At 43.2% G+C, this 24604-nt stretch overlaps 2 protein-coding genes across 3 annotated transcripts; both read left to right on the top strand.

Annotated features, from left to right (window-relative positions):
* Nucleotides 1–748: 748 nt before the first annotated feature.
* Nucleotides 749–5603, top strand: LOC139534908 (SLAM family member 8-like). The gene is made up of 6 exons (XM_071334444.1): nt 749–821; nt 4111–4413; nt 4665–4934; nt 5096–5215; nt 5408–5439; nt 5550–5603. The coding sequence occupies exons 1-6, from the start codon at nt 749–751 to the stop codon at nt 5601–5603; spliced, it is 852 nt and encodes a 283-aa protein (XP_071190545.1).
* A 6985-nt stretch (nt 5604–12588) lies between these two features.
* Nucleotides 12589–24259, top strand: LOC139534894 (Fc receptor-like protein 4). Of its 2 annotated transcripts, none has more exons than XM_071334426.1 (18): nt 12589–12961; nt 13875–13919; nt 14081–14353; nt 19195–19479; nt 19676–19963; nt 20263–20526; nt 20712–21032; nt 21133–21411; nt 21569–21817; nt 21985–22101; nt 22225–22249; nt 22327–22424; nt 22585–22635; nt 23047–23127; nt 23215–23277; nt 23404–23478; nt 23612–23674; nt 23839–24259. In XM_071334426.1, the coding sequence occupies exons 1-18, from the start codon at nt 12931–12933 to the stop codon at nt 23844–23846; spliced, it is 2616 nt and encodes an 871-aa protein (XP_071190527.1). In that variant the 5' UTR covers nt 12589–12930; the 3' UTR covers nt 23847–24259. The 2 variants fall into 2 exon arrangements, with proteins under 2 accessions (XP_071190527.1, XP_071190528.1); XM_071334427.1 differs by having other exon boundaries at nt 23407–23478.
* The last annotated feature ends 345 nt before the right edge of the window (nt 24260–24604 follow it).

Genomic DNA, 24604 nt, shown 5'->3' on the forward strand with positions numbered 1-24604 from the left:
GTTGTCTCTTTGTGTGCAGGGCAAATAAAAATAATTCAACTAGCAGACCTTCAGTTGTGGCAGCGTCCTAATTAAAAGTACACAACGCAGAACGAACCACGCTACACAAACACTTCTGCAGGCATATGAAGCCAAGATGAAAATGCCCACAAACTGATTTGATATTTTTGCTCTCTCTAACTCACTCTCTCTAACCTCCCCCCCCCCCACCCCCACTCTCTCTCGTTCTGTCTCTTTCTCACTCTCTCTCTCTAACCCCCCCCACCCCCACTCTCTCTCTTTCATTCTCTTTTGTTCTCTCTCTCTCTCTCTTCCCCCGAGCCCTCTATCTACCTCCTTTCTCTTTCTCTGCAACTTTGAGTGGTCTGCTCATAAAGTAACAAGTTACCGGTATCTGTGAAACACCAAGACCACGAACCACACAACCAGTAGCAGCTTGGAAACACATGCTCCACCACCATCAGACTGATCAACACAGTGACAGACCCCAAACACACCCACGCCTCATCTTCTAACTCTCAAGCTGAGTGAAGGGGTATTTTCAGAGAGCAACTATAGAATGTGACCTCCTTTTCAGCTAACAAACAGGAATTATTTTATAGAACAGCTGCCCTCATCAAAAGGAAGTCTGCTCTTTCTCTACTCTACAATTCCTTCTCTGTGTTTATCGGTTAGTCAACTGCTAGCTACCAGTGACAGTGATAGATAAGGACATACAGCCTGAGGAAACAGTCAAATCCTTACAGAGATGTCTGGGGGTCCCTTCTCCTGCTTCTCCAAACAGGGAATACTACTTATCCTATTCTCCAACCTCCACTATGGTAAGTTTTGTAAAAAATATATATATTATCTTAGCTTTGAATCTATTGCATGGACTTTCTTGAATTATAAAGTTAGTAAAACCGTTAGCTTTCTCTAACTTCCTTGTTTGTCTTTGCAACGGTGTGTATTGACTGTAGAATACCTAGCCATCAGTGATTGTTTGGGTATTTAGAATCTTTTGCTTTACTCCTTTTTGATAAAACTTACATAATACCTATATTCAGGAACATATCATGATGAAGTGATTCTGCTGTTTTGAATGAGTGCCAATGGTGTGGTTGGGTCAGCAGCTGTTGCAGTGTGTTGGATTCGGGGTGAACTTTGAACATTGAGATATTAAAGACATGATAGATCAGACGCATAGTGTATAAAGGATTGAAAGAGACTGGGTTTTATGTCAGAAGGTAATGGGTCTCTGTAGAAGGACACATGGCTTTGGAATGTGTTGGGTGGACGGGAGGAGGTCACAGGGGAAGCAGATTGACATCTGTGGATTAGGCGAAGGAGGGGTTGAGGTCAGGTCAGATCCACTGAAGGGAGAAAAAATTGATTATTATCCTATTACCCTCTTCCTGTTGAACCATAAGATGTAAGGATTGGTGAGAAGGAGGAGTATATATACTTGTGATCGAGTATATATACTTGTGGAGTATATATACTTATGATAGAGTATATATACTTGTGATGGTGGGAGCATGTCTTTGTCTGACTACAGCTGTGTTGACCCTTTGGGAAGAATTCAACTTGTTTAAAACCTGTTTAGGCCAGGGGTGCCGCTAGCGGCACTCCTCCCACATTCCATTGAAAAGGCAGAGCGGCAAATTCAAAAAAAATAATTGAAATATTTAACTTTCACACATTAACAAGTCCAATACAGCATTTGAAAGATAAACATATTGTCAATCCATCCAACATGTCCGATTTTTTAAATGTTTTACAGAGAAAACACCACATATATTTATGTTAGGTCACCACCAAATAAAAAAAGACAGACAGACATTTTTCACAGCACAAGTAGGCTGCAGGTAGCATGCACAAGCCAACCTAACTAACCTAGAACCAACCTAAATAACCTAGAAAAAACTACCTCAGATGACAGTCCTATAACATGTTACACAATAAATCTATGTTTTGTTCAAAAAAATTGCATATTTTAGCTATAAATCAGTTTTACATTACTGCTACCATCATAGCTACAGTCAGAAATCGCACGGGAGTAGCCAGAGTAAATACAGACACCAACTACCTAATTACACATCATAAAACATTTCAGACAAATATATGGTGGATAGCTAATGAAAGACAAATATCTTGTGAATACAGACAATATTTCCGATTGTTGAAGTGTTTTACAGCGAAAACACCACATATATTTATGTTAGTTCACCACCAAATACAAAAGACAGACAGACATTTTTCACAGCAACGGTAGCATGCAAGTAGCTAACCTAACTAACCTAGAACCAACCTAGAACCAACCTAAATAACCTAGAAAAAACTCCCTCAGATGACAGTCCTATAACATGTTACACAATAAATCTATGTTTTGTTCGAAAAATGTGCATATTTGAGCTATAAATCAGTTTTACATTACTGCTACCATCATAGCCACCATCACAGCTACAGTCAGAAATCGCACGGCAGTAGCCAGAGAAAATACAGACACCAACATCAACTACTAATTACACATCTTAAAACATTTCAGAACAATATATGGTGGATAGCTAATGAAAGAATAAGATCTTGTGAACAGAGCCAATATTTCCGATTTTTGAAGTGTTTTACAGCGAAAACACAATATATCGTTATATTAGCTTACTACAATAGCTAACACACAGCAGCATTGATTCTAGTCAAACGGTAGCATAGCACAGTTCGACAGATATATATGAAAAAGCATCCCAAATTGGGTCCTTATCTTTGTTGATCTTCCATCAGAATGTTCTCCAAGGGGTCCTTTGTTCAGAACCGACTTTATTTGGATCCATAACGAACGATTTCCCTCAGAATTAGCAAACACACTGGCTGTGCGTTGCTAGCCTCTCGTTCTTGAACCAATTCTTGCGACGCATCACGTCTAAAGTCCAGAATAAATTTCAATAATATAATTAAACTATATTGAAAAAACATACTTTAGGATGATATTGTGACATGTATCAAAGAAAATCGAAGCCAGAGATCATATTCACCTTTAAAAAGGTTCTTCCATGAGCCGAGTACAGGTCCTATTTCGCGCCCAAGAAAAAAATGAAAGTGCGCATGTCTCAGTCCAAGAGGTTGTGTTCAGTCCCTGGTCGAGATAATCAACTGATTTCTTCTCTCACTTCCGCATGACACCCAGGCGAAGGCGTATGACGTGTTTCTACAGTCATAAGTGACATGCCCTTTTATAGACAAGCTCCTGAAGAGAGAGTTCGCTTTTGGAAATCTCACTTCCGGTTAGGAAATGGTCTGTAAAAGGAGTTCTGTTTCACTTAGAGAAATAATTCAAACGTTTTTAGAAACTAGAGACTGTTTTCTATCCAATAGTAATAATAATATGCATATTGTACGAGCAAGAATTGAGTACGAGGCCGTTTAAAAATCATACGATTTTCACCAAAAGTGAAAATAGCACCCCCTGGTCCCCAACAGGTTAAGCTTCTCTAGTGTCTAAGAACCTAACAATTGCTTCTAGAACGTAACAGATCTTAACACCCTGTGCCTAATGGCTGTAATTCATGACAGATGTATTTTCGTGTAAGGGTTTATAATTCATTTCTTCAGACTGACATGTATTTATAATGTAGCCAACGCTATATATGATACATTTCAGGTGAATAATTACACATTTAACACAGTGGGAGTTGTACTTGTGAGCTGAGGAGGGGTTATCAGATCCACCCCCACTTCTCTTTTCCTGTCATCTCATCCTGTTCTACTGAATGTGGGGGAGGAGTGGACTTTAATGAAGTGAAATAGGACCCACACACTCAGATATGTAAAGATATAAAGCGAAAATATGTAAAGTGTCATGTACAGTATAAATGAAACCTGGAAATGGGCTATGTAAATCTAATCCATTATTATCTATTATTGATTAGGTAGGACTTTGCGTTGCAGTTTATTATTGTCTAATTATTAAATGTAGGCACACTGTAACAAGTATTATTAAAGTGTAACAATGAGTAATTACAGTACTTGCTACATCTTACTTACATTAATAATTACACAGTAATAAGATCATTGTAACATAGTGTCCAACCATTGATTGATGTCAGAATAACGTGTGTATTTGTGTGTTTTCAGTTGTGGGTGTTCCTCTGATCATCAACAAGAGACTGGGGGACTCCGTGGAGTTGCTGGCAGGCTTAGAGTGGGGACATTTCAAATCCTTGGTGTGGAAGTATATCGGAAAGGTTATTGCAGAATTCAACTCAGAAGTTGTATATTCACCTGGATCCCAGTTTGAGGGGAGACTAAAGATGAACACCAAAAACGTCAGTTTAACAGTCAGAGAACAGACACTGCAAGACTCAGGGGATTTTCTACTTACAGGCGAAGGGGACAAAGGTCAGATTGACAGTAAGACCAACACTCTGAAAGTCCACGGTAGGCTGTTTTCATCTTTTCTGCATCCTGTTTTGATATCATTCTTATTTTTATACATGACCACAGCTGATGATCTTTACACTATAACACTGAATTTGGGGTTTTACACTGACCTTACTCACCATGCTTTGTTACATTTCAATCACATTTTCAAGTTTAATCCTCAGTCGTCTTTCTTCTGGTTTTATGGCTATGGTAGGATTCATTTAGAGGACTCATTATGAGTCTCTATCTCTCTCCTGGTTGGTCAGAGCCTATATCCAAGGTGGCGATCCAGAAAAATATCAAGCTATTGGCCAACCACTCCTGTACGGTACGGCTGGAGTGCAACGTGTCCTGCTACCCCAACCTTACCTACACCTGGGAGAGAGACAATGAGATCTATGGGGACGCCCAGCAGATTTACTTCTCTCTCTCACCAGCAGAGAGAGACATCAGTGTAAAGTGCAATGCCTCCAACCTGGTCAGTTGGAAAACTGCCTTTGAGACAGTAAAGTGTAGAAATGACACAACCACCCCAGGTACCTAGACATCATAATAATCCCTTCTATACACTTTTCAGTGTGCTTATACGCTTATGTTGTCAAATATAATATGTAATGCATGTGATTACATTGGATTTATATGATATAGAGCCATTTAGTCTTTATCATATTGTATAGTCTAATCATGTGTGTTGAACAATATGTGACAGGACTGGCGTGGTATACCATCTATATCGGAGTACCAGTGGGAGGCGCTGTGGTGCTGATTCTTATTGTAGCTGTGGCAATGTGCTACTGCAGGTGCCGAAGTAACACAGGTATGTACAGCTTAGGGGCCTCCACTATACTTAAGGTGACATTTCTGTTTGTTCTAGAAGTATTCTTCAGCTGATATGATTTGCTAGAAATTAGAAAAAGAGTGAGACCCCTCATTAATTACTGGGTATGTTTGTTGATATCCTGTACGAAATGTATCTGATTGGTTGATATTTTGTTCTTATAAAACACAGCAGATCTAACTGACAACGCAATATATGCTGATGTTATGATCAACACAAGAAGTAGAGATGTAAGTATGCATTGCCATTATTATGTATCTGAGTGTGTGAAGCTGTATGTACTGTATTGTAATGGGCTGTATTTTGATTCCAGACAAGATCAAACAGTCATGTAAACCCAATATCCATCTATGAGATCTGTCAGTGATCTGGTTATCCCAAGATTGAACAAGGTAAGATATAAATGGTCATAATGGTAGAATGTCTGTGGTTGAATGGAAGACTATGCTGTCTACTTTGAGAATAGTCTATACCTTTCTTGATGCTGAAACAGTTTCTCCTTGATTATCTGTCACATGTAGCCGCAGACTCTGTATGACAAGATCGCATTTGGACGCCCAGAAGGCCCCCCTTGTCCCTACCAGAAAGTACTGTGAGCTGAACAGGATGTGGTCATAGGCTGGGCCTTGCATAGATATAGAACCCTCTGCATCCTCTGCATCTTAAACGTGTACATTCTGTAGATAGGCCTAGATGTTTCTTTTGAATTTCATCACGATCTACACAATTTGCTTACAATTTGATGATTGTACTCTTCTCCCTTTATTAATGATCATATATATAGTGTATCATCAGGCCTTATGCCTTTCTTTGAGGGCCTAGTTACAATTAGATTCTGAAATGTGTCATAGGCAGTTATAGGTGTTGTGATCAGACCAGCTCATATGTCGTATTTCTAGTTTCTAGATTAAATAAAATAGTTGTAGATAATAGTATGACATTGATTAGTGGGGTTGATTTATGTCTGTGTACTCTTTTGCATTAGGATTATGTGCTCGCCAGGCATCGATGAGGTTGTAATCAGAGAGTATATGATGGAGAGTCTTTGTTACATGTGGACTGTAGTTGTTCTTATTTGATTTGTCCGCATGTCCATAATGGCATTAATGTCTGTCCCAATAACCAGATGGAATTCAATTCATTCCCAAAAATATTCCATTCACAGAATAAAAAATGTTTCTACCTTTTTGCATACGTTGAGTGCCTTGCTTTTAGAGTGAATTGTAATTAACACTCACAACTGTACTTGTTAGCGACAGAGGCATGATTGTTGTATTGAATGGTTTTCAGTACTGTAGCCTTCACCAAGTGAATGTCTAAGTGGATATGTTACCTTTAAAATTAACTCATTATGACAACACATTACATATATCATAAAGCCCCTGAGGGCATAGTTACACCCTAACACACTGGTCTGAAACTCCTGGTTTAGTCAAATTATGCCGGCTTGCAAAGGGATGTGTCATTTCTATTGGAATCCAGTCAAAGTTAGGATATCCAACTATTTCAAATTTCAGTCACATGCAACCTGCATTCAGAATGACTGTTGGGGTAGAGAAGATTGATTATTGAGACTACCTAAATTATATAAACTGGAACAAACATATCAGTAATGTGTGAAATAAGTCCAACTAGTAACAGATAGGATTAGTTTAGAAAAATGTATGTTATCTATGTTTGTGTAGCATAAGATTATTCAACCAGTCATTGTACATGCAAATACACAGGTATTGAAACAAACCATTCTGAAAATCAACCTGTGAAGAGATCATGCTGGAATAATGATAATGATGATGATTGGTGTAACGGCAGTCTAGCTCTTCCTCCTCCTCGGACAAGGAGAGGCGAGAAGGATCGGAGGACCAATGTGCAGCGTGGTAAGTTTCCATGATTTAATATACACGAAACTATACACAATACAAAATAACAAACAAACTAACCGTCACAGTCCCGTGTGGCACAATCACTGACACAGGAAACAACCACCCACAAAATCCCAACACAAAACAAGCCACCTATATATGATTCTCAATCAGGGACAACGATTGACAGCTGCCTCTGATTGAGAACCATATTAGGCTGAACACAGAAACAGACAAACTAGACACACAACATAGAATGCCCACCCAGCTCACTGTCCTGACCAACACTAAAACAAGCAAAACACATAAGCACTATGGTCAGGACGTGACAGTACCCCCCTCCTGAGGTGCGGACTCCGAACGCACCCCTAAAACTCAAGGGGAGGGTCTGGGTGGGCATCTGTCCGCGGTGGCGGCTCCGGCGCAGGACGAGGACACCACTCCACCATTGTCTTTGTCCCCCTCCTTAGCGTCCTTTGAGTGGCGACCCTCGCCCCCGACCCTGGTCTAGGAACCTTCACAAAGGTCCCCCCTAGATAGAGGAGACAGCTCAGGACAGAGAGGTAGCTCGGGACAGAGAGGTAGCTCAAGACAGAGAGGTAGCTCAGGACAGAGAGGTAGCTCAGGACAGAGAGGTAGCTCAGGACAGAGGGGCGACTCCGGACTGAAGGGCAGCTCCGGACTAATGGCAGCTCCGGACTGAGGGGCAGCTCCGGGCTGAGGGGCAGCTCCGGGCTGAGGGGCAGCTCCGGGCTGGAGGGCGGCTCCGGGCTGGAGGGCGGCTCATGACTGGAGGGCGGCTCATGACTGGAGGGCGGCTCATGACTGGAGGGCGGCTCATGACTGGAGGGCGGCTCATGACTGGAGGGCGGCTCATGACTGGAGGGCGGCTCATGACTGGAGGGCGGCTCATGACTGGAGGGCGGCTCTGGCAGCTCCTGGCGGCTCTGGCAGCTCCTGACTGGCTGGCGGCTCTGGCAGCTCCTGACTGGCTGGCGGCTCTGGCAGCTCCTGACTGGCTGGCGGCTCTGGCAGCTCCTGACTGACGGACGGCTCAGATGGCACTGGGCAGACGGATGGCTCAGACGGCGCTGGGCAGACGGATGGCTCAGACGGCGCTGGGCAGACGGATGGCTCAGACGGCGCTGGGCAGACGGATGGCTCAGACGGCGCTGGGCAGGCAGGCAGCTCAGATGGCGCTGGGCAGACGGATGGCTCAGACGGCGCTGGGCAGACGGATGGCTCAGACGGTGCTGGGCAGGCAGGCAGCTCAGACGGCGCTGGGCAGGCAAGCAGTGCAGGCGGCGTTGAGCAGACGAGCAGTGCAGGCGGCGTTGGACAGACGGCCGACTCTGACCTGCTGAGGCGCACAGTAGGCCTGGTGCGTGGTGCCGGAACTGGTGGTACCGGACTGGAGACCCGCACCTCAAGGCTAGTGCGGGGAGCAGGAACAGGGCACACTGGACTCTCGAGGCGCACTATAGGCCTGGTGCGTTGTACCGGCACTGGTGGTACCGGGCTGAGGGCACGCACCTCAGGGCGAGTGTGGGGAGAAGGAACCGTGCGTACAGGGCTCTGAAGACGCACAGGAGGCTTGGTGCGTGGTGCCGGAACTGGAGGTACTGGGCTGGAGACACGCACCACAGGGAGAGTGCGTGGAGGAGGAACAGGGCTCTGGAGACGCACTGGAAGCCTGGTGCGTGGTGTAGGCACTGGTGGTACTGGGCTGGGGCGGGAAGGTGGCGCCGGATATACCGGACCGTGCAGGTGTACTGGCTCCCTTGAGCACCGAGCCTGCCCAACCTTACCTGGTTGAATGCTCCCCGTAGCCCGACCAGTGCGGGTTATTCCACCTCCCCGCACTGGTCGGGCTACGGGGAGCATGTGTGGGCTGTGTTGGCGAACCGGGGACACCATACGTAAGGCTGGTGCCATGTACACCGGCTTCATGGCACCTGGCTCAATGCTCAATCTAGCCCGGCCAGTGCGGGGAGGTGGAATAACCCGCACCGGGCTAAGCACACGTACAGGAGACACCGTGCGCTCTTCCGCATAACACGGTGTCTGCCCGTACTCCCGCTCTCCATGGTAAGCATGGGAAGTGGGCGCAGGTTTCCTACCTGACTTCGCCACACTACCCTTTACCCCCATCCCCCCCCCCCCCCACAAGAAATGTTTGGGTGAGCCTCTCGGGCTTCCAGCCGCTCTGCCTTGCTAGCGCCTCATAATGCCGCCTCTCCGCTTTTGCTGCCCCCAGCTCTGCTTTGGGGCGGCGACACTCCTCTGGCTCTGCCCAGGGTCCTTTACCGTCCAGAATTTCCTCCCATGTCTATTCCTCCTGGTACCGCTGCTGCTGTCGCTGCTGCCCGTTGCCACGCTGCTTGGTCCGAGTTAGGTGGGCGGTTCTGTAACGGCAGTCTAGCTCTTCCTCCTCCTCGGACGAGGAGAGGCGAGAAGGATCGGAGGACCAATGTGCAGCGTGGTAGGTTTCCATGATTTAATATACACGAAACTATACACAATACAAACTAACCGTCACAGTCCCGTGTGGCACAAACACTGACACAGGAAACAACCACCCACAAAATCCCAACACAAAACAAGCCACCTATATATGATTCTCAATCAGGGACAACGATTGACAGCTGCCTCTGATTGAGAACCATATTAGGCTGAACACAGAAACAGACAAACTAGACACACAACATAGAATGCCCACCCAGCTCACGTCCTGACCAACACTAAAACAAGCAAAGCACATAAGCACTATGGTCAGGACGTGACAATTGGTGTCGTTTTGAGCAAAGAATCATTTTGTATTTTACTCAACAAGCTTGTTCAAATTCAACTGACTTCAAGCAGAGTTTGTTGATTTAAGACTCTAACAGATTGGCTCAAATTCTTGTCCTTTTTAAGTCCACTCAACTTGCATAATAATGATAATTAAGCAATTGGTTAAGTTTGACTTTTTCCAGTGCACAGTGTATAAAATTACAAGGCTGAGGAACTTCACATTAGGTCACCTGTTTGTCATAGTTGAGGGGTCATGGTTTGCTCTCTTCGTCTTTAGCAGTGTGGGTTTGTGAAGGAAGGCGCTGTGTGATGCTGATCAGAGAGAGTCAAATAGAGAAATGGTTGTAATCATATGCGAAAACCTGCGAAAACCTTGTTGTTGGGCTGATGAGGACACATGAAAAGTTGTGCAGGGATTTATGTCCTTTCAGAGAGAAGAATGACATTGTTCTTGCAGCATACATTTTCTGTAGTTCACTCATTAATTTATCTCTTTTACATTCAATCTACCACTGTGATCAGTACTTTCCTGGGTTATTACTTTGAACAGTTGACAGACTGTAACTCAAGAACATCTACATGCAGTTGACCTCCAAATAGCTACAACATAAACCAAATGATAAACATGCCATGACGTCAAACCTTTGACACCTCTCCTAGTGTCATTAAAGACTGTCCTGAACATGTCAACATGACCAGGTATGATAAATATAATATTGACTTCACTTTTTGTACAACTATGTTTTATCCACTAAGTTTCTTTCTCTGATACATACTACAGTTCTCTCTTCCTCCCACAAAAAGACCACAGATCTGATGTGTCAATTTTTTACTTTTACAGCAACAGGAAGTTGTGTAGAGATGAACATGACATCAGATGCTATTTTTTCTGTTTCTCTTTTAGCATCTGTACCTTTCTAATTCTGTCAAAGCCCCATTCGTGTCACAGCCACATGAACTGTAGGGGTCCAGAAGACTTGCCAGAGGCTTAGAATGGAGTATACTTTATAATATAAATATATAATATAATATAAATATAATATAAACTAATATGATGACATAGAGAGATGAAGGAATAAGGGGACAGACCCAGTAGACTGAGGGATTATGTTGTTGCTAAGTGACCAATCAAATAAAAAACTTTGTTCAATCAGTTAAACAAAGCATATTAATTATAAGTGTAGACAATATATTCAGTAAACAAAAAAAAACATATTTGATTATATGTGGGTACATGTGTTTGTGTGTGTGAGTGAGAGTTAGGCTACATGAAGGAGATTATTGGGTAGTTTGGTTCATCAGGCTGACCCCCTGTCACGGCTGTCAAAAGGAGGAGACCAAGGTGCAGCGTGGTGAGCGTACATATTCCTTTTTATTAGAAATGACGCCGACAAAAACAATAAACAATACAAAACAACAGTGAAGCTTAAGAGCTATGTGCCACAAACAACGTTAACTTCCCAAAAAGACAGGTGGGAAAAAGGGCTACCTACGTATGGTTCTCAATCAGAGACAACGATAGACAGCTGTCCCTGATTGAGAACCCTACCCGGCCAAAACATAGAAATACAAATAATAGAACATAGAATACCCACCCCAACTCACACCCTGACCAAGCCAAAAATTTGATTGATTGATTATTTCGATATTGTGATCCACAAGAATGTGGAGTAGTTACAGGCCTGTCCCTGAAGGGGGCGATAAGAAACCCCAGACGTTTACCATAGTATACAAACTAAAGGTGAAGTCAGTAACTGCTTCCCCTGTAACCTTTCTCCTGGTTTCTTCACAAATGTTGTACATGTGTCCCACACTCTACACTCTACAACATACCACTTAGATATTTTTAGAGGTAAATAGTTAACGAAAATAGATTAATGTATTCAACATGTAATGATGTGAAGCTAAATGAACCTCTAGACTTTAACCTAGAAACCCAGTTCCCCAGTTACAGCTTTGAAACTCCTCCCATCTCTGGTCAGTGGTAATAAATAACACACAAATCAAATGTTATTTGTCACATCCGCCGAATACAAAAGTGAAATGCTTACTTACAAGCCCTTTACCAACAATGCGGTTTTAAGAAAATACAAAAAAATATAAATATATATATATATAATGTATATAAAAATAAATTAATAAATAAGTAAAAAAATAATTTACAAAAAGAGAAGCAATTGAAAAAGTTTAAAATAATGACAAAAATAAACAATAGGCAAGCACAAACATTATACACACACCCACACACACACACACACACACACACACACACACACACACACACACACACACACACACACACACACACACACACACACACACACACACACACACAAACAACACACACATAATACAGTACATGAACAATAGCCCTAATAAACATCACAAATACAAACAAATTGAAATACAACCATAAGCAACACAATAACAAACATATCTATGTAGACAGTAGCTAACTAAACATATTACTCATAACAGAACCATCTGAGGTGTGTGTGTGTGTGTGTGTGTGTGTGTGTGTGTGTGTGTGTGTGTGTGTGTGTGTGTGTGTGTGTGTGTGTGTGTGTGTGTGTGTGTGTGTGTGTGTGTGTGTGTGTGTGTGTGTGTGTGTGTGTGTATATTGTTTGTGTTTGCCTATTGTTAATTTTTGTCATTATTTTAAACTTTTTTCAATTGCTTTTCTTTTTGTCAATAATTTTTTTACTTATTTATTCATCTATTTTTATGAGTGAGAGAGAGAGTGATTGAGAAGTGAGAGGTGGCTGGAGATGTCCATTTCCATTGTGCCACAACTGAGGTTAGCTGGCTTGGCTTGCCACCTGACAACTGAGCAAAGGTTTGAGTGAAGGCCTACACTTACTTATCTATCTATTTTTACATTTCTCAAGAATCTTTCTCTCTGTTTTTCTGTGTGCGGTGAAGAGGTGTGATCTCAGAGTGAAGTGGTGGGATCTAAGCAGACTGTCATCATATAGGAAGTAAAGGGGTTTGTTAGAAGGACTGTAGTCATAGAGAAAGTCACTTGTCTGTGGGGACAGAATGGAGCACACCTTGCTCTGTTTGCTGCTATGTAAGTACTGAGTTAGTGTGTTTGTTTATGAACACTAATTACCTGATTTACTAAGAATTTAAAAGAAAAGGGAATAAGACATTAATCAAAATGAAGACAGTTTCACGCTTTAGCTTTGTTTTTGGTGTTTTAGCCCTTATTGAGAAAATATTAGTAAATGGCACTCAAAGGAAATTGCAGCAAATATGGTTAGATATGAAGTAAGAAAGTGACCACCCTACATTGATGTTGCATCTCTGTGAGAACCTGAGCTTGTATAGCCGATGCCATGCAGACCTGGTTAGTGTGGTGCTGTGCATTTAACCAAGTCATTAATCAGGAACTAAAGAGTGGTGTTAACTCAGTGGTTGCAAAATGTGCTGTCAATGACAATGAATATAAAATGCAATATTTGTTGGATGTGTTGTATAATCAAGTTGTGATTATTGTAAATGGTTGAGGGTTCCTTCACTACAGTCATAGTAAACTGTGTTAAGAGATTAATGAGTGGTGTTTTGGTGTTTTTGGTCTCTGTACACTCTCTGTGTGCAGAACATGGGAAGTCAGTGGCCATTTAAAGCTGCAGTCCGTAATTCAAACTACCACAAAATGGCCACCCTGACACTTTTTGTGGTATATGGCTGAGGGATGGGGCTAAGGAAATTCATTCATCTGCATTGTTTACAGTAGTTGTCATAACATAACCATATATTTTGGTTTATGATGGGATCAGACAGTTTTGAGGGAATTAAAAGTTATACTCTTCAAGAATAAATGCCAACGACTAATTTAATGATAAAAAATGTGTATAGAAATCATAGATTGCACCTTTAAAATAAAGTACAGAGTGGATTTGGTAATCAGTAACATGATTATGGCATGTTATTATTTATTTCAAGTTAATATTGGAGCAATGTGACTTTCTTTGTTGCAGTGCTGAGTACACACATCTACTCTGGACACTCTGAAGACGATGATGGTAGATATTTTTACACTTGATCAAGCCTCCATCTCTTAATGCTTCATCAAATGTTTTATTTGTAATTTTTAAGCTACTTTTGGAAAGACATATTTTGTGTTTTGAATGTCTCAAAATAACATGTGTATAGTATTGTTTCATGCTGGTTTTATTTTGTGCAGGAAAGGCAAAGGCTGTTCTGACCATAAACCCCACATCCTCCCAGATATTCAGTGGAGAGTCTGTCATTCTCAGATGTCACATACAAAGGGGAGAAGTCACTGACTGGGAATACACATGGAGCAAGGATGCTGTAGACTTATTCAGTAGGGAGCATAAATATGAGATCAGTGAGGTTATGATTTCAAACAATGGAGACTACTCGTGTCTGGGTAAACATATTGATAATGGGAAGTATTCTATGTGGAGTGATGCAGTCAGACTGACAGTGACAGGTATATCATCTTATCACTCAAGTGCCTCCATGCCCATAACCACTTGACATAGATACATCTCTCTACATTAGTGTCACTGGTGAGCTCACTATTAATCTTCAATCACTATCTGGACTTTATGAATTTTGAGCCAAGGAGGGTTAATCTAAATACAGATATACTGTGTAGACTGTAAATTCTAACTGAATAGAGTCAACATACCCCTATTTGAAATAAACTTTAATCAAAACTTAAACCTTTCACGGCTACTAAACCCGGATCCGGGAGCACCCCCCACAGTAAAAAAAGCTGACTAGCATAGCCTAGCATAGCGTCACAAGTAAATAGTAGCATCTAAATATCATTAAATCACAAGTCCAAGACACCAGATGAAAGATACAGATCCTGTGAATCCAGCTATCATTTCTGATTTTTAAAATGTTTTACAGGGAAGACACAATATGTAAATCTATTAGCTAACCACTGATAGCAAAAGACACAACTTTTTTTCTCCACCATTTTTTTCCTGCATCAGTAGCTATCACTAATTCGACTAAATAAAGATATATATAGCCACTAACCAAGAAACAACTTCATAAGATGACAGTCTGATAACATATTTATGGTATAGGATATTTTTTTTTAGAAAATGTGCATTTTTCAGGTATAAATCACAGTTTACCATTGCAGCTGCAATCTGAAATAGCGTTGGAAGCAGCCGGAATAATTACAGAGACCGACGGCAAATTATAATTACTCATCATAAAACACTTCTGAAAAATACACAGCCTACAGCAATCGAAAGACACAGATCTTGTGAATCCAGACAATATTTCAGATTTTCTAAGTGTTTTACAGCGAAAACACAATATAGCATTATATGAGCGTACCACAATAGCCAGAATCACAACCGCATTTACCAGCTGTAAATGTTAGCGATCGTAACAACCCAACAAAAGATATATAATTTTACTAACCTTGATATACTTCATCAGATGACAGTCCTTGTCACGTTCCTGACCTGTTTTCTCTTGTTTTGTATGTCTTTATTGGTCAGGGCGTGAGTGTTGGGTGGGTAGTCTATGTTTTGTATTTCTATGTTGGGTTTTGTGTTCGGCCTGGTATGATTCTCAATTAGAGACAGGTGTGTATCATTTGTCTCTGATTGAGAGTCATACTAAGGCAGCCAGGGTTTCACTGGGGTTTTGTGGGTGTTTGTTCCTGTGTCAGTGTTTGGGCCACACAGGACGGTTGAAGGTTAGTCACGTTTGTTGTTTTGTAGTTTTGTAGTGTCTTGTTTGCTGTTTTCATTAAAAGTATGATTAATCACCAATCCGCATCTTGGTCCGATCCATGCTCCTCCTCGTCTGAGGAGGAGAACAACAATGACTGCCTTTACAGAAACACCCACCACAACAGGACCAAGCGGATTGGAGCCAGAGGAAAGGAACTAAAGCAATGGAGAGAAGAGGAATGGAGTTGGGAACAAATATTCAACGGAGAAGGACCCTGGGCTAAGGTTGGTGTGAATCGCCGCTCGCGGGAGGAGAAGAAGGCAGCCACAGCCCAGGAGCGGTGGATTAAGGAGGCAGCACGTATGAGAGGCTGGAAGCCCGAGAGGCTCACCCAAACATTTCTTGGGGGGGGGGGGGGGCTAAAGGGGAGTGTGGCGAAGCCGGGTTGGATACCTGAGCCAACTCCCCGGGCTTGCCGTGGAGTAAGAGGGCGTCGTACTGGTCAGACACCGTGTTATGCGGTAAAGCGCACGGTGTCCCCAGTACGCGTGCTTAGCCCAGTGCGGGCTATTCCACCTTGCCGCACTGGGAGGGCTAGGTTGGGCATCGAGCCGAGTGCCATGAAGCCGGCCCAACGTATCTGGTCTCCAGTACGTCTCCTCGGGCCGGCGTACATGGCACCAGCCTTACAGGTGGTGTCCCCGGTTCGCCTGCATAGCCCAGTGCGGGCTATTCCACCTCGCCGCACTGGCAGGGCTACGGGGACCATTCAACCTGGTAAGGTTGGGGAGGCTCGGTGCTCAAGAGCACGTGTCCTCCTTCACGGTCCGGTATATCCGGCGCCACCTTCCCACCCCAGCTCAGTACCACCAGTGCCTACACCACGCACCAGGCTTCCAGTGCATCTCCAGAGCCCTGTTCCTCTTCCACGCACTCTCCCTATGGTGCGTGTCTCCAGCCCAGTGCCTCCAGTTCCGGCACCACGCACCAAGCCTCCTGTGCGTCTCCAGAGCCCTGGACGCACTGTTCCTTCTCCCCGCACTCGCCCTGAGGTGCGTGCCCTCAGCCCGGTACCTCCAGTTCCGGTACCACGCACCAGGCCTATAGTGCGTCTCAGCCGGCCAGAGTCTGCCGTCTGCCCAGCGGTGCCTGAACGGCCCGTCTGCCCAGCGGTGCCTGAACTGCCCATCTGCCCAGCGGCGCCTGAACTGCCCGTCTGCCAAGCGCCATCTGAGCCATCCGTCTCCCCAGCGCCATCTGAGCCATCCGTCTCCCCAGCGCCGTCTGAGCCATCCGTCTCCCCAGCGCCGTCTGAGCCATCCGTCTCCCCAGTGCCGTCTGAGCCATCCGTCTCCCCAGTGCCGTCTGAGCCATCCGTCTGCCAAGTGCCGTCTGAGCCATCCGTCTGTCCCGAGCCATTAGAGCCGCCCGTCTGTCCCGAGCCGTCAGAACCGATAGTCAGTCAGGAGCCGCTAGAGCCAGTCGTCAGTCAGGATCTGCCAGGGCCGCCAACCAGACAGGATCTGCCAGAGACGCCAACCAGACAGGATCTGCCAGAGACGCCAACCAGACAGGATCTGCCAGAGACGCCAACCAGACAGGATCTGCCAGAGACGCCAACCAGACAGGATCTGCCGGAGCCGTCAGACAGTCATGAGCTGCCCTACAGTCATGAGCTGCCCTACAGTCATGAGCTGCCCTACAGTCATGAGCTGCCCTACAGTCATGAGCTGCCCTACAGTCAGGAGCTGCCAGTCAGTCAGGAGCTGCCAGTCAGTCCGGAGCTGCTGCCCCTTATCCCGGAGCTGCTGCCCCTTATCCCGGAGCTGCTGCCCCTTATCCCGGAGCTGCTGCCCCTTATCCCGGAGCTGCTGCCCCTTATCCCGATGCTGCCCCTTTATTTAGGTGGGTTGAGTTGGAGGGTGGTCATTGGGAGGGGGATACGGAAGCGGGGAGTGACTATGGTGGGGTGGGGACCTCGTCCACCGCCAGAGCCGCCACCGTGGACAGACGCCCACCCAGACCCTCCCCTAGACTTTGTGCTGGTGCGCCCGGAGTTCGCACCTTAAGGGGGGGGTTCTGTCACGTTCCTGACCTGTTTTCTCTTGTTTTGTATGTCTTTATTGGTCAGGGCGTGAGTGTTGGGTGGGTAGTCTATGTTTTGTATTTCTATGTTGGGTTTTGTGTTCGGCCTGGTATGATTCTCAATTAGAGACAGGTGTGTATCATTTGTCTCTGATTGAGAGTCATACTAAGGCAGCCAGGGTTTCACTGGGGTTTTGTGGGTGTTTGTTCCTGTGTCAGTGTTTGGGCCACACAGGACGGTTGAAGGTTAGTCACGTTTGTTGTTTTGTAGTTTTGTAGTGTCTTGTTTGCTGTTTTCATTAAAAGTATGATTAATCACCAATCCGCATCTTGGTCCGATCCATGCTCCTCCTCGTCTGAGGAGGAGAACAACAATGACTGCCTTTACAGTCCTGTAACATCATATTACACAATGCATATAGCTTTTGTTCGAAAATGTGCATATTTAGCAGCATAAATCGTGGTTATACTATGTAATCAGTACAAACATTGCATGCATTCTGGCCGGCGCCATCTTGGATTAGCGCCTATTCTAATAAAAATACTATTCATAAACTTGACTAAAAAATATAAGTTGGACAACAATCGAAAGATAAATTAGTTCTTAATGCAATCGCTATGTTAGATTTTTAAAATTAACGTTACTAGACATATAGTGTGCGTTGCAGCCAGACCAGTGCCTGCAAACATTGTGATCAAACACTATTACATTTTTCCACATAAATACGGAATAACATCATAAATAGTTCCTACTTTTGGACGAGCTTCCATCAGTATCTTGGGCAATGTGTCCTTTCTTCAAAAGAATAGTTGCTTTGTTGTAAAACGTCCTCTTCACCTTTGGAATTAGCTGCTATGTCGCACACACATGTCCAAATCCTCAAACGAAATACTAAGGAAATTCAGAAAAATAGCAATATACTCGCATAAACTGATATAAATCGGTTTCAAATAACTTCGTTATGATGTTTCTAACACCTATATTTAATTAAATTACAGACGGATACATCTCTGGTCGATAACTGAGCGTTCCAAAATTTCATCCTGAGTTCTTGCCTTGCGCCATGACGAAGGAGGAAAAGAAATGTACTCTCGTTCCTTCTGGCTTTATAAACTCGGACAGCTACGCAGAGAGCCCATTCCACTTCTCATTGGTTACTGACATCCAGGGGAAGGCGGGTGCAGTTCATTTCCAGCCATAGGATATACACAGACTTTTAAACTGAACCCAGATCAGAGCATAATTCTCAGACCTTCGCAAGTCATGTCAGGATTTTTGCTGTAGAAGGAGTTCTGTTCCACCCACAGACATAATTCAAACGGTTTTAGAAACTAGAGAGTGTTTTCTATCCAATAGTAGTAATAATATGCATATTGTACGAGCAAGAATTGAGCACTAGGCAGTTTAATTTGGAGACCAATTTTCGCTAAGTCGAAACAGCACCCCGTATAGTGACAAGAAGTTAAATGCAACAGCAAAATTATTTAAAATGACCAAGCATGTATCCAGATGTTTTGATATTCTGCTCTCTGTTTTCTTAGCTGTTCCTGAAACTACACTGACCGTAAATCCAGACCCTGCATACACTGGAGAGACAGTAACTCTGACGTGTTCAGTGGGATCTGACAGTGGCTGGAGGTATACATGGTACAAATACAACACTAACAAAGTAGTGACCTTGTCTAGCAGACACACTACAACAGGAGCCACCTTCACCATCAGTAGAGCTGCTGAGTCTGACCAGGGTATCTACTGGTGTCAGGGAGAGATCCAGTCCAGATCCATATCATCAATCATCAGTGATCCTGTCACTATCACTGTGAAAGGTGAGTTACTTTATGTGTTTTTTTAATCAAACAAATGGACACAATTTATATTGAGTCAATCATGTAGATGTGGTCTGTGTGTCAGTATGAATGGAAAAATGAATAGTTACAGTACTACCTACAGAAGTAAGATCATACGTTGGAGAGATTTGTGCTCTGACTGCATTTGTCTTCATATATAACTGTGTTTCCACAGCTCTGCCCACGGCCTCAGTGAAAGCCTCTCCACGCGGTCCCCTCTATTCTGGAGAGACAGTAACTCTGACGTGTTCAATGGGGTCTGACAGTGGCTGGAGGTATACATGGTACAAAGACAAAAAAATGAAAGTAGTGACCTTGTCTAGCAGACACACTACAAAAGGAGCCACCTTCACCATCAGTAGAGCTGCTGAGTCTGACCAGGGTCTCTACTGGTGTCAGGGAGAGATCCAGTCCAGATCCATATCATCAATCATCAGTGATCCTGTCACTATCACTGTGAAAGGTGTGTGTGTGTGTGTGTGTGTGTGTGTGTGTGTGTGTGTGTGTGTGTGTGTGTGTGTGTGTGTGTGTGTGTGTGTGTGTGTGTGTGTGTGTGTGTGTGTGTGTGTGTGTGTGTGTGTAGACATCACTGTATATGTCAGTATTCTGATAGACCTTGGTAAGTCAGACAGTTCAGAGTGCATAGTGTATGTTCAGAAATGACAACTTATGATATGGTCATGTTGTGATAAATGCTGATCAAAATTATTTTACATTCTAATGTGTGTGATAATGTTTATTTTCTGTGTTGTGTCTGTGCAGAGAGACCTGTGGCTGTTCTGACCCTCCAACCCATCTGGCCCCAGATATTCAGTGGGGAGACTGTCACTCTCAGTTGTGACATTCAAGGGGGAGAAGAGATTGAGTATGTGTTTTATAACAGTGGGAAGTCGGTCTACACGAATACAGAGCCTGAGTACAGAATCAGTCCTGCAAAGAATTGTCTATATACCTGTGAAGGTCTTCAGAAAACAAATGGCTTAAAACACTCCCAGACAAGTAATGCTATACAATTGACTGTGTTAGGTAAGTCTGTTTTAATGGGATTGAAAGAGAAAGACAGAAGGGATGAGGTCAAATAGCAGACAGTGGTTTCAATGATGTAACAAAACTATAGTTTGATTGTGGGGTGAGGTACAATACCATAATAACAAAATGGTTAAACATTTTAAAGACTGAACATTTGATTTGTGTCATTTCCTTCATAACAGATAAACCCCAAGCTGTCCTGAGTGTCTCTCCTCAGTGGCTGAACCCTGGAGACTCAGTTACTCTGAGCTGTGGGGTTAAAGAGTCATCTACAGGCTGGAGGTTCTTCTGGTACCGAACTGTTCCCTACACAGCTGGGTTACTCTCCCTATCGGACAGGTCCTACTCTGTAGAGCCTCTATCTGGCAATGGGACTAGTGAAGACTCCTACACTCTGATCCCTGCTGGTCTTAGTCACACAGGAGGATATGTGTGTAGAGCTGGGAGAGGAGACCCAGTCTATGACACACTCTACAGTGAACCTCAGTTTCTCTGGTCAGGAGGTAACTAACTGCATTGAAACAGCATTTTATCACATTTAAGTCACCCTCATGTGTATATATAACCACTGTGTACGTTTGACTCTGTCACTCTTTATTTCAGATCCGCAACCATCAGTGTCTCTCAAAATAAGACCTAACAGAACTCAACACTTTACATCAACGTCTCTCTCACTAAGCTGTGAGGAGAAGAGGAACTCTACTGGATGGAGACTGAAGAGATACAGAGAGAAAGCAGTGGAGTCAGAGTATGTCTCTAACTGGGGATCAAGAGCAGGGTCCACATGTACCATCAGGTCCACATACACAGGGAACAGTGGAGTGTACTGGTGTGAGTCTGGATCAGGAGAGTACAGTAATGCTGTCAACATCACAGTGGATGGTACGTCTGTTGTACAACAGTCACTAACCTTTTTAACATTACAATGTTTGATAATGATGTTCAATTCTGTAACTGAATGGTTGCATCTCATAAAATACAAGCTCATGTTGGTGATTACTCCAGATTTACAGTATTATTTATATATTATGTTATACAGTTGGCAATCTGATCCTGGAGAGCCCTCCCTATCCCATAACTGAGGGAGAATCTATGACTCTCAGCTGTACAAATAGATATCAGGAAACAAACCCGAACCCCAAGGTTGATTTCTACAAAGATGGAGTTCTCATCAGGAATGAGACCACAGGAGAGATGACCATCCCTACAGTTTCCAAGTCAGAAGAAGGCTTCTATAAGTGTAAATCTAATGAAGGAGAATCACCAGAGAGCTGGGTGACAGTGAGAGGTGAGAAAAACAATTATGATCACATGACCTTTTCATAATATCTGTGGTCAGCTGTGATTTATAGTGTTAAAAAGTGTACTGTAGGTTTGGAGTTACAACCTCTGCTACTTTATTTATTTTCTACAACTACCTCAGAGTCGGATGGTGATTTGCTGTTCTCTCTCCAGGCGTAACTCCTGGACCGTCTACATCAGTCCTCGTAGGAGTGGTTGTGGGCCTGGTTGTTGCTGGTGTTTTACTGGCCATTCTCCTGGTACTGCTGTGTCGATATAAAAAAGCCGGAGGTGAGACTTTTATCAATTCATATTTATCTTTTTGGTTCATGTTTAGGAGAAAAATGTCTAATTACAAAAGTTTTAAACATTAACGAATTGATACAATATAATATTACGCATTTCTCATTACAGGTTCCTGTTGCAACAGAATATTCTGGTGAGTACACCTGTCTTTCAACTTTTCATACAGTAAAATAGGATCTGTGTGTTTCATGAGTATCTCTCTCCCTGTAGGCCCCCCCAGCCCCAGAGGACCAACCTGGACCCCCAACAGGACCAAGGATCTACCCAGGGCCGGGCTCCTGATGCTGAGTATAATAATCTGCAGCATGGTCAGTCTCTCGTCCCAGACCACTGTCACTCTCCTCTCTGTAACTTCACATACTGACTTTTCACCATTCACTTTATATAGATGTTACCGTACTCTATGTCCCTAGGCAAGCTTATGGAAAACCAACCTATTAATCTAACTCTCTCTACTTTGACCAACAGGTGTCGCTAACATCTATGATACAATCACGCCCTCAGACAGTAATGACAATGGTACTGGGAAAGGGAAAGGGGGATACCTAGTCAGTTGTACAACTGAATACCTTCAAATGAAATGTGTCTTCTGCATTTAACCCAACCCCTCTGAATCAGAGAGGTGCGGGGGGGGGGGGGGGGCTGCCTTAATTGACATCCACGTCTTCGGTGCCTGGGGAACAGTGGGTTAACTGCCTTGCTCAGTTGCAGAACGACAGATTTTTCCCTTGTCAGCTCAGGGATTCGATCCAGCAACCTTTCGGTTACTGGCCCAGCAACCTTTCGGTTACTAAACACCAGGCTACCTGTATGTTTTAATTTAGCATGAATACAGTATAGAGTTGTTGTTGCTGTTATTCTTCATATGTTTAATATGACTAGCATACTAACAGTAAGTAGAGATATTAGTGTATTACCGGTATATTTCAGATGCTGGTGCTGCTACTGCTGGACCAAGTGATGTGATGTACGCCAAGATTCAACTCAAAAAGTTGGACAAGAAAAAGAAAAGTAACTCTCAACTGTCACACAAAATGCAGCAGTGTTTTTTACTCATCAAATTTGATAAAAACATACAAATTCTCTTCACCTCCTCAGAAATGACAGCTGATCCAAAAGAAAATCCAGTCTATTCTGAGGTCAAGACAGGGAAGACCACAGGTGAGACTCATTCTACAGGTTGGCAGTCAGTAAAATCTAAATGTGCGATTTGGGAGTTTCAAAAAGGATGCAAAATATTCAATAAGCTACTTCCTTAATTTGCTGACTGGAAATGTCAATTTTCAGCAGCAACTGGACCTGTGGATGTGACCTATGCTGAGGTTGACCTTAAACAGAATGCCAAAGCCAAGAAGAAGAAAAGTAAGACTGGACATCCCTCCTTCCATATTCCCCCTATCATACCCTTACACCTCTGACCCCATATTGACTAGGTGCATAATATTCTGTATATAACTGTTATATTATTCTGATGTTTTATCCTCACCCCTTACAGAAACATCAACCCCACCTGAGGCAGATTCGGTCTATTCTCAATTGAAGCCAGTCACAGCCCCAGGTAAGACTAATAGTCATATGTGATTGATAATTAATATGATACTAATATGGATCTAATTCTCTGATATCAAAATATAATGTATTTAAAGTATGTCTCTTTGTTTAATTCTTAACAGTTTATTTGACTGCATGTCCTGAACAACTTTGTGTGATGACATGTTGCAGGTACCTGAGGGATGGAGGGATGGAGGGATGGAAGGACACACCATCAGAGGAGGAGGAGGAACCCGGAACATGGATTTTGTTCGCTCAACACACACAAGCAAACACACACATGCACAAACACACACGCAATAACACCTTGTACATTAAGGCGTTACTTATTTTATTTACTTATTTTATTGTATTTAAGCATGGTTTAATTGTGTTTCACTGTAAAAGCATATTTTTTCTACTATATGGTGCAATGATGATGCATCTTATCTGCAGCTACTGCAATTGTATCTGCTTTGTATTGTGAATTGAGTTTTATTGTTGATCTATTCATATGATAGAATAACATATTTGTATATGAATTTCCCAAAAAGTATTATCCACGTTTTCTTCTAATGGCCTGTACTTTTACAATATCTTTGCATTGTGCTTTTTTAATAAACTATTTTTTATCCACCAGATGGCATGAGTGCTTTCTTACAGTAAATAGATATTGTCCTCATCATCATCAACTTTTCCATACAACCTCATTTGGTCAAACCTCCTTTCAGCCTAGTAATGATCTCACTCTCCACAATGTGTGAGTTAAAGGGCAATCTGCTATTTCTACATACATTTTTGGACTTAATTATATATACCCATTGAATCTTGAGAAATATAACATCAATGCCCCATGAGCAAAGTTCAAAAGCCGTACCCCATCTGCTGAAGACCCGTTGAGATTTTCAGAATGACTTTTGGGGGAAGAGTGTGCCTGAAAAGAACAGTTCTTCTCAAT

This window comes from Salvelinus alpinus, chromosome 11, assembly GCF_045679555.1.
Source record: "Salvelinus alpinus chromosome 11, SLU_Salpinus.1, whole genome shotgun sequence".
NCBI classification, from domain to species: domain Eukaryota; kingdom Metazoa; phylum Chordata; class Actinopteri; order Salmoniformes; family Salmonidae; genus Salvelinus; species Salvelinus alpinus.

What these genes read in the sequence shown, in the direction of transcription:
- LOC139534908 (XM_071334444.1), top strand. Translation starts at nt 749, where the DNA reads ATGTCTGGGGGTCCCTTCTCCTGCTTCTCCAAACAGGGAATACTACTT. An exon ending in ATTCTCCAACCTCCACTATG is followed by an intron (nt 822 to 4,110) that starts GTAAGTTTTGTA and finishes GTGTGTTTTCAG; the next exon opens with TTGTGGGTGTTCCTCTGATC. An exon ending in AAATGACACAACCACCCCAG is followed by an intron (nt 4,935 to 5,095) that starts GTACCTAGACAT and finishes TGTGTGTTGAAC; the next exon opens with AATATGTGACAGGACTGGCG.
- LOC139534894 (XM_071334426.1), top strand. Translation starts at nt 12,931, where the DNA reads ATGGAGCACACCTTGCTCTGTTTGCTGCTAT. An exon ending in TCAGTTTCTCTGGTCAGGAG is followed by an intron (nt 21,033 to 21,132) that starts GTAACTAACTGC and finishes TCTTTATTTCAG; the next exon opens with ATCCGCAACCATCAGTGTCT. An exon ending in CAAAGCCAAGAAGAAGAAAA is followed by an intron (nt 23,479 to 23,611) that starts GTAAGACTGGAC and finishes CACCCCTTACAG; the next exon opens with AAACATCAACCCCACCTGAG.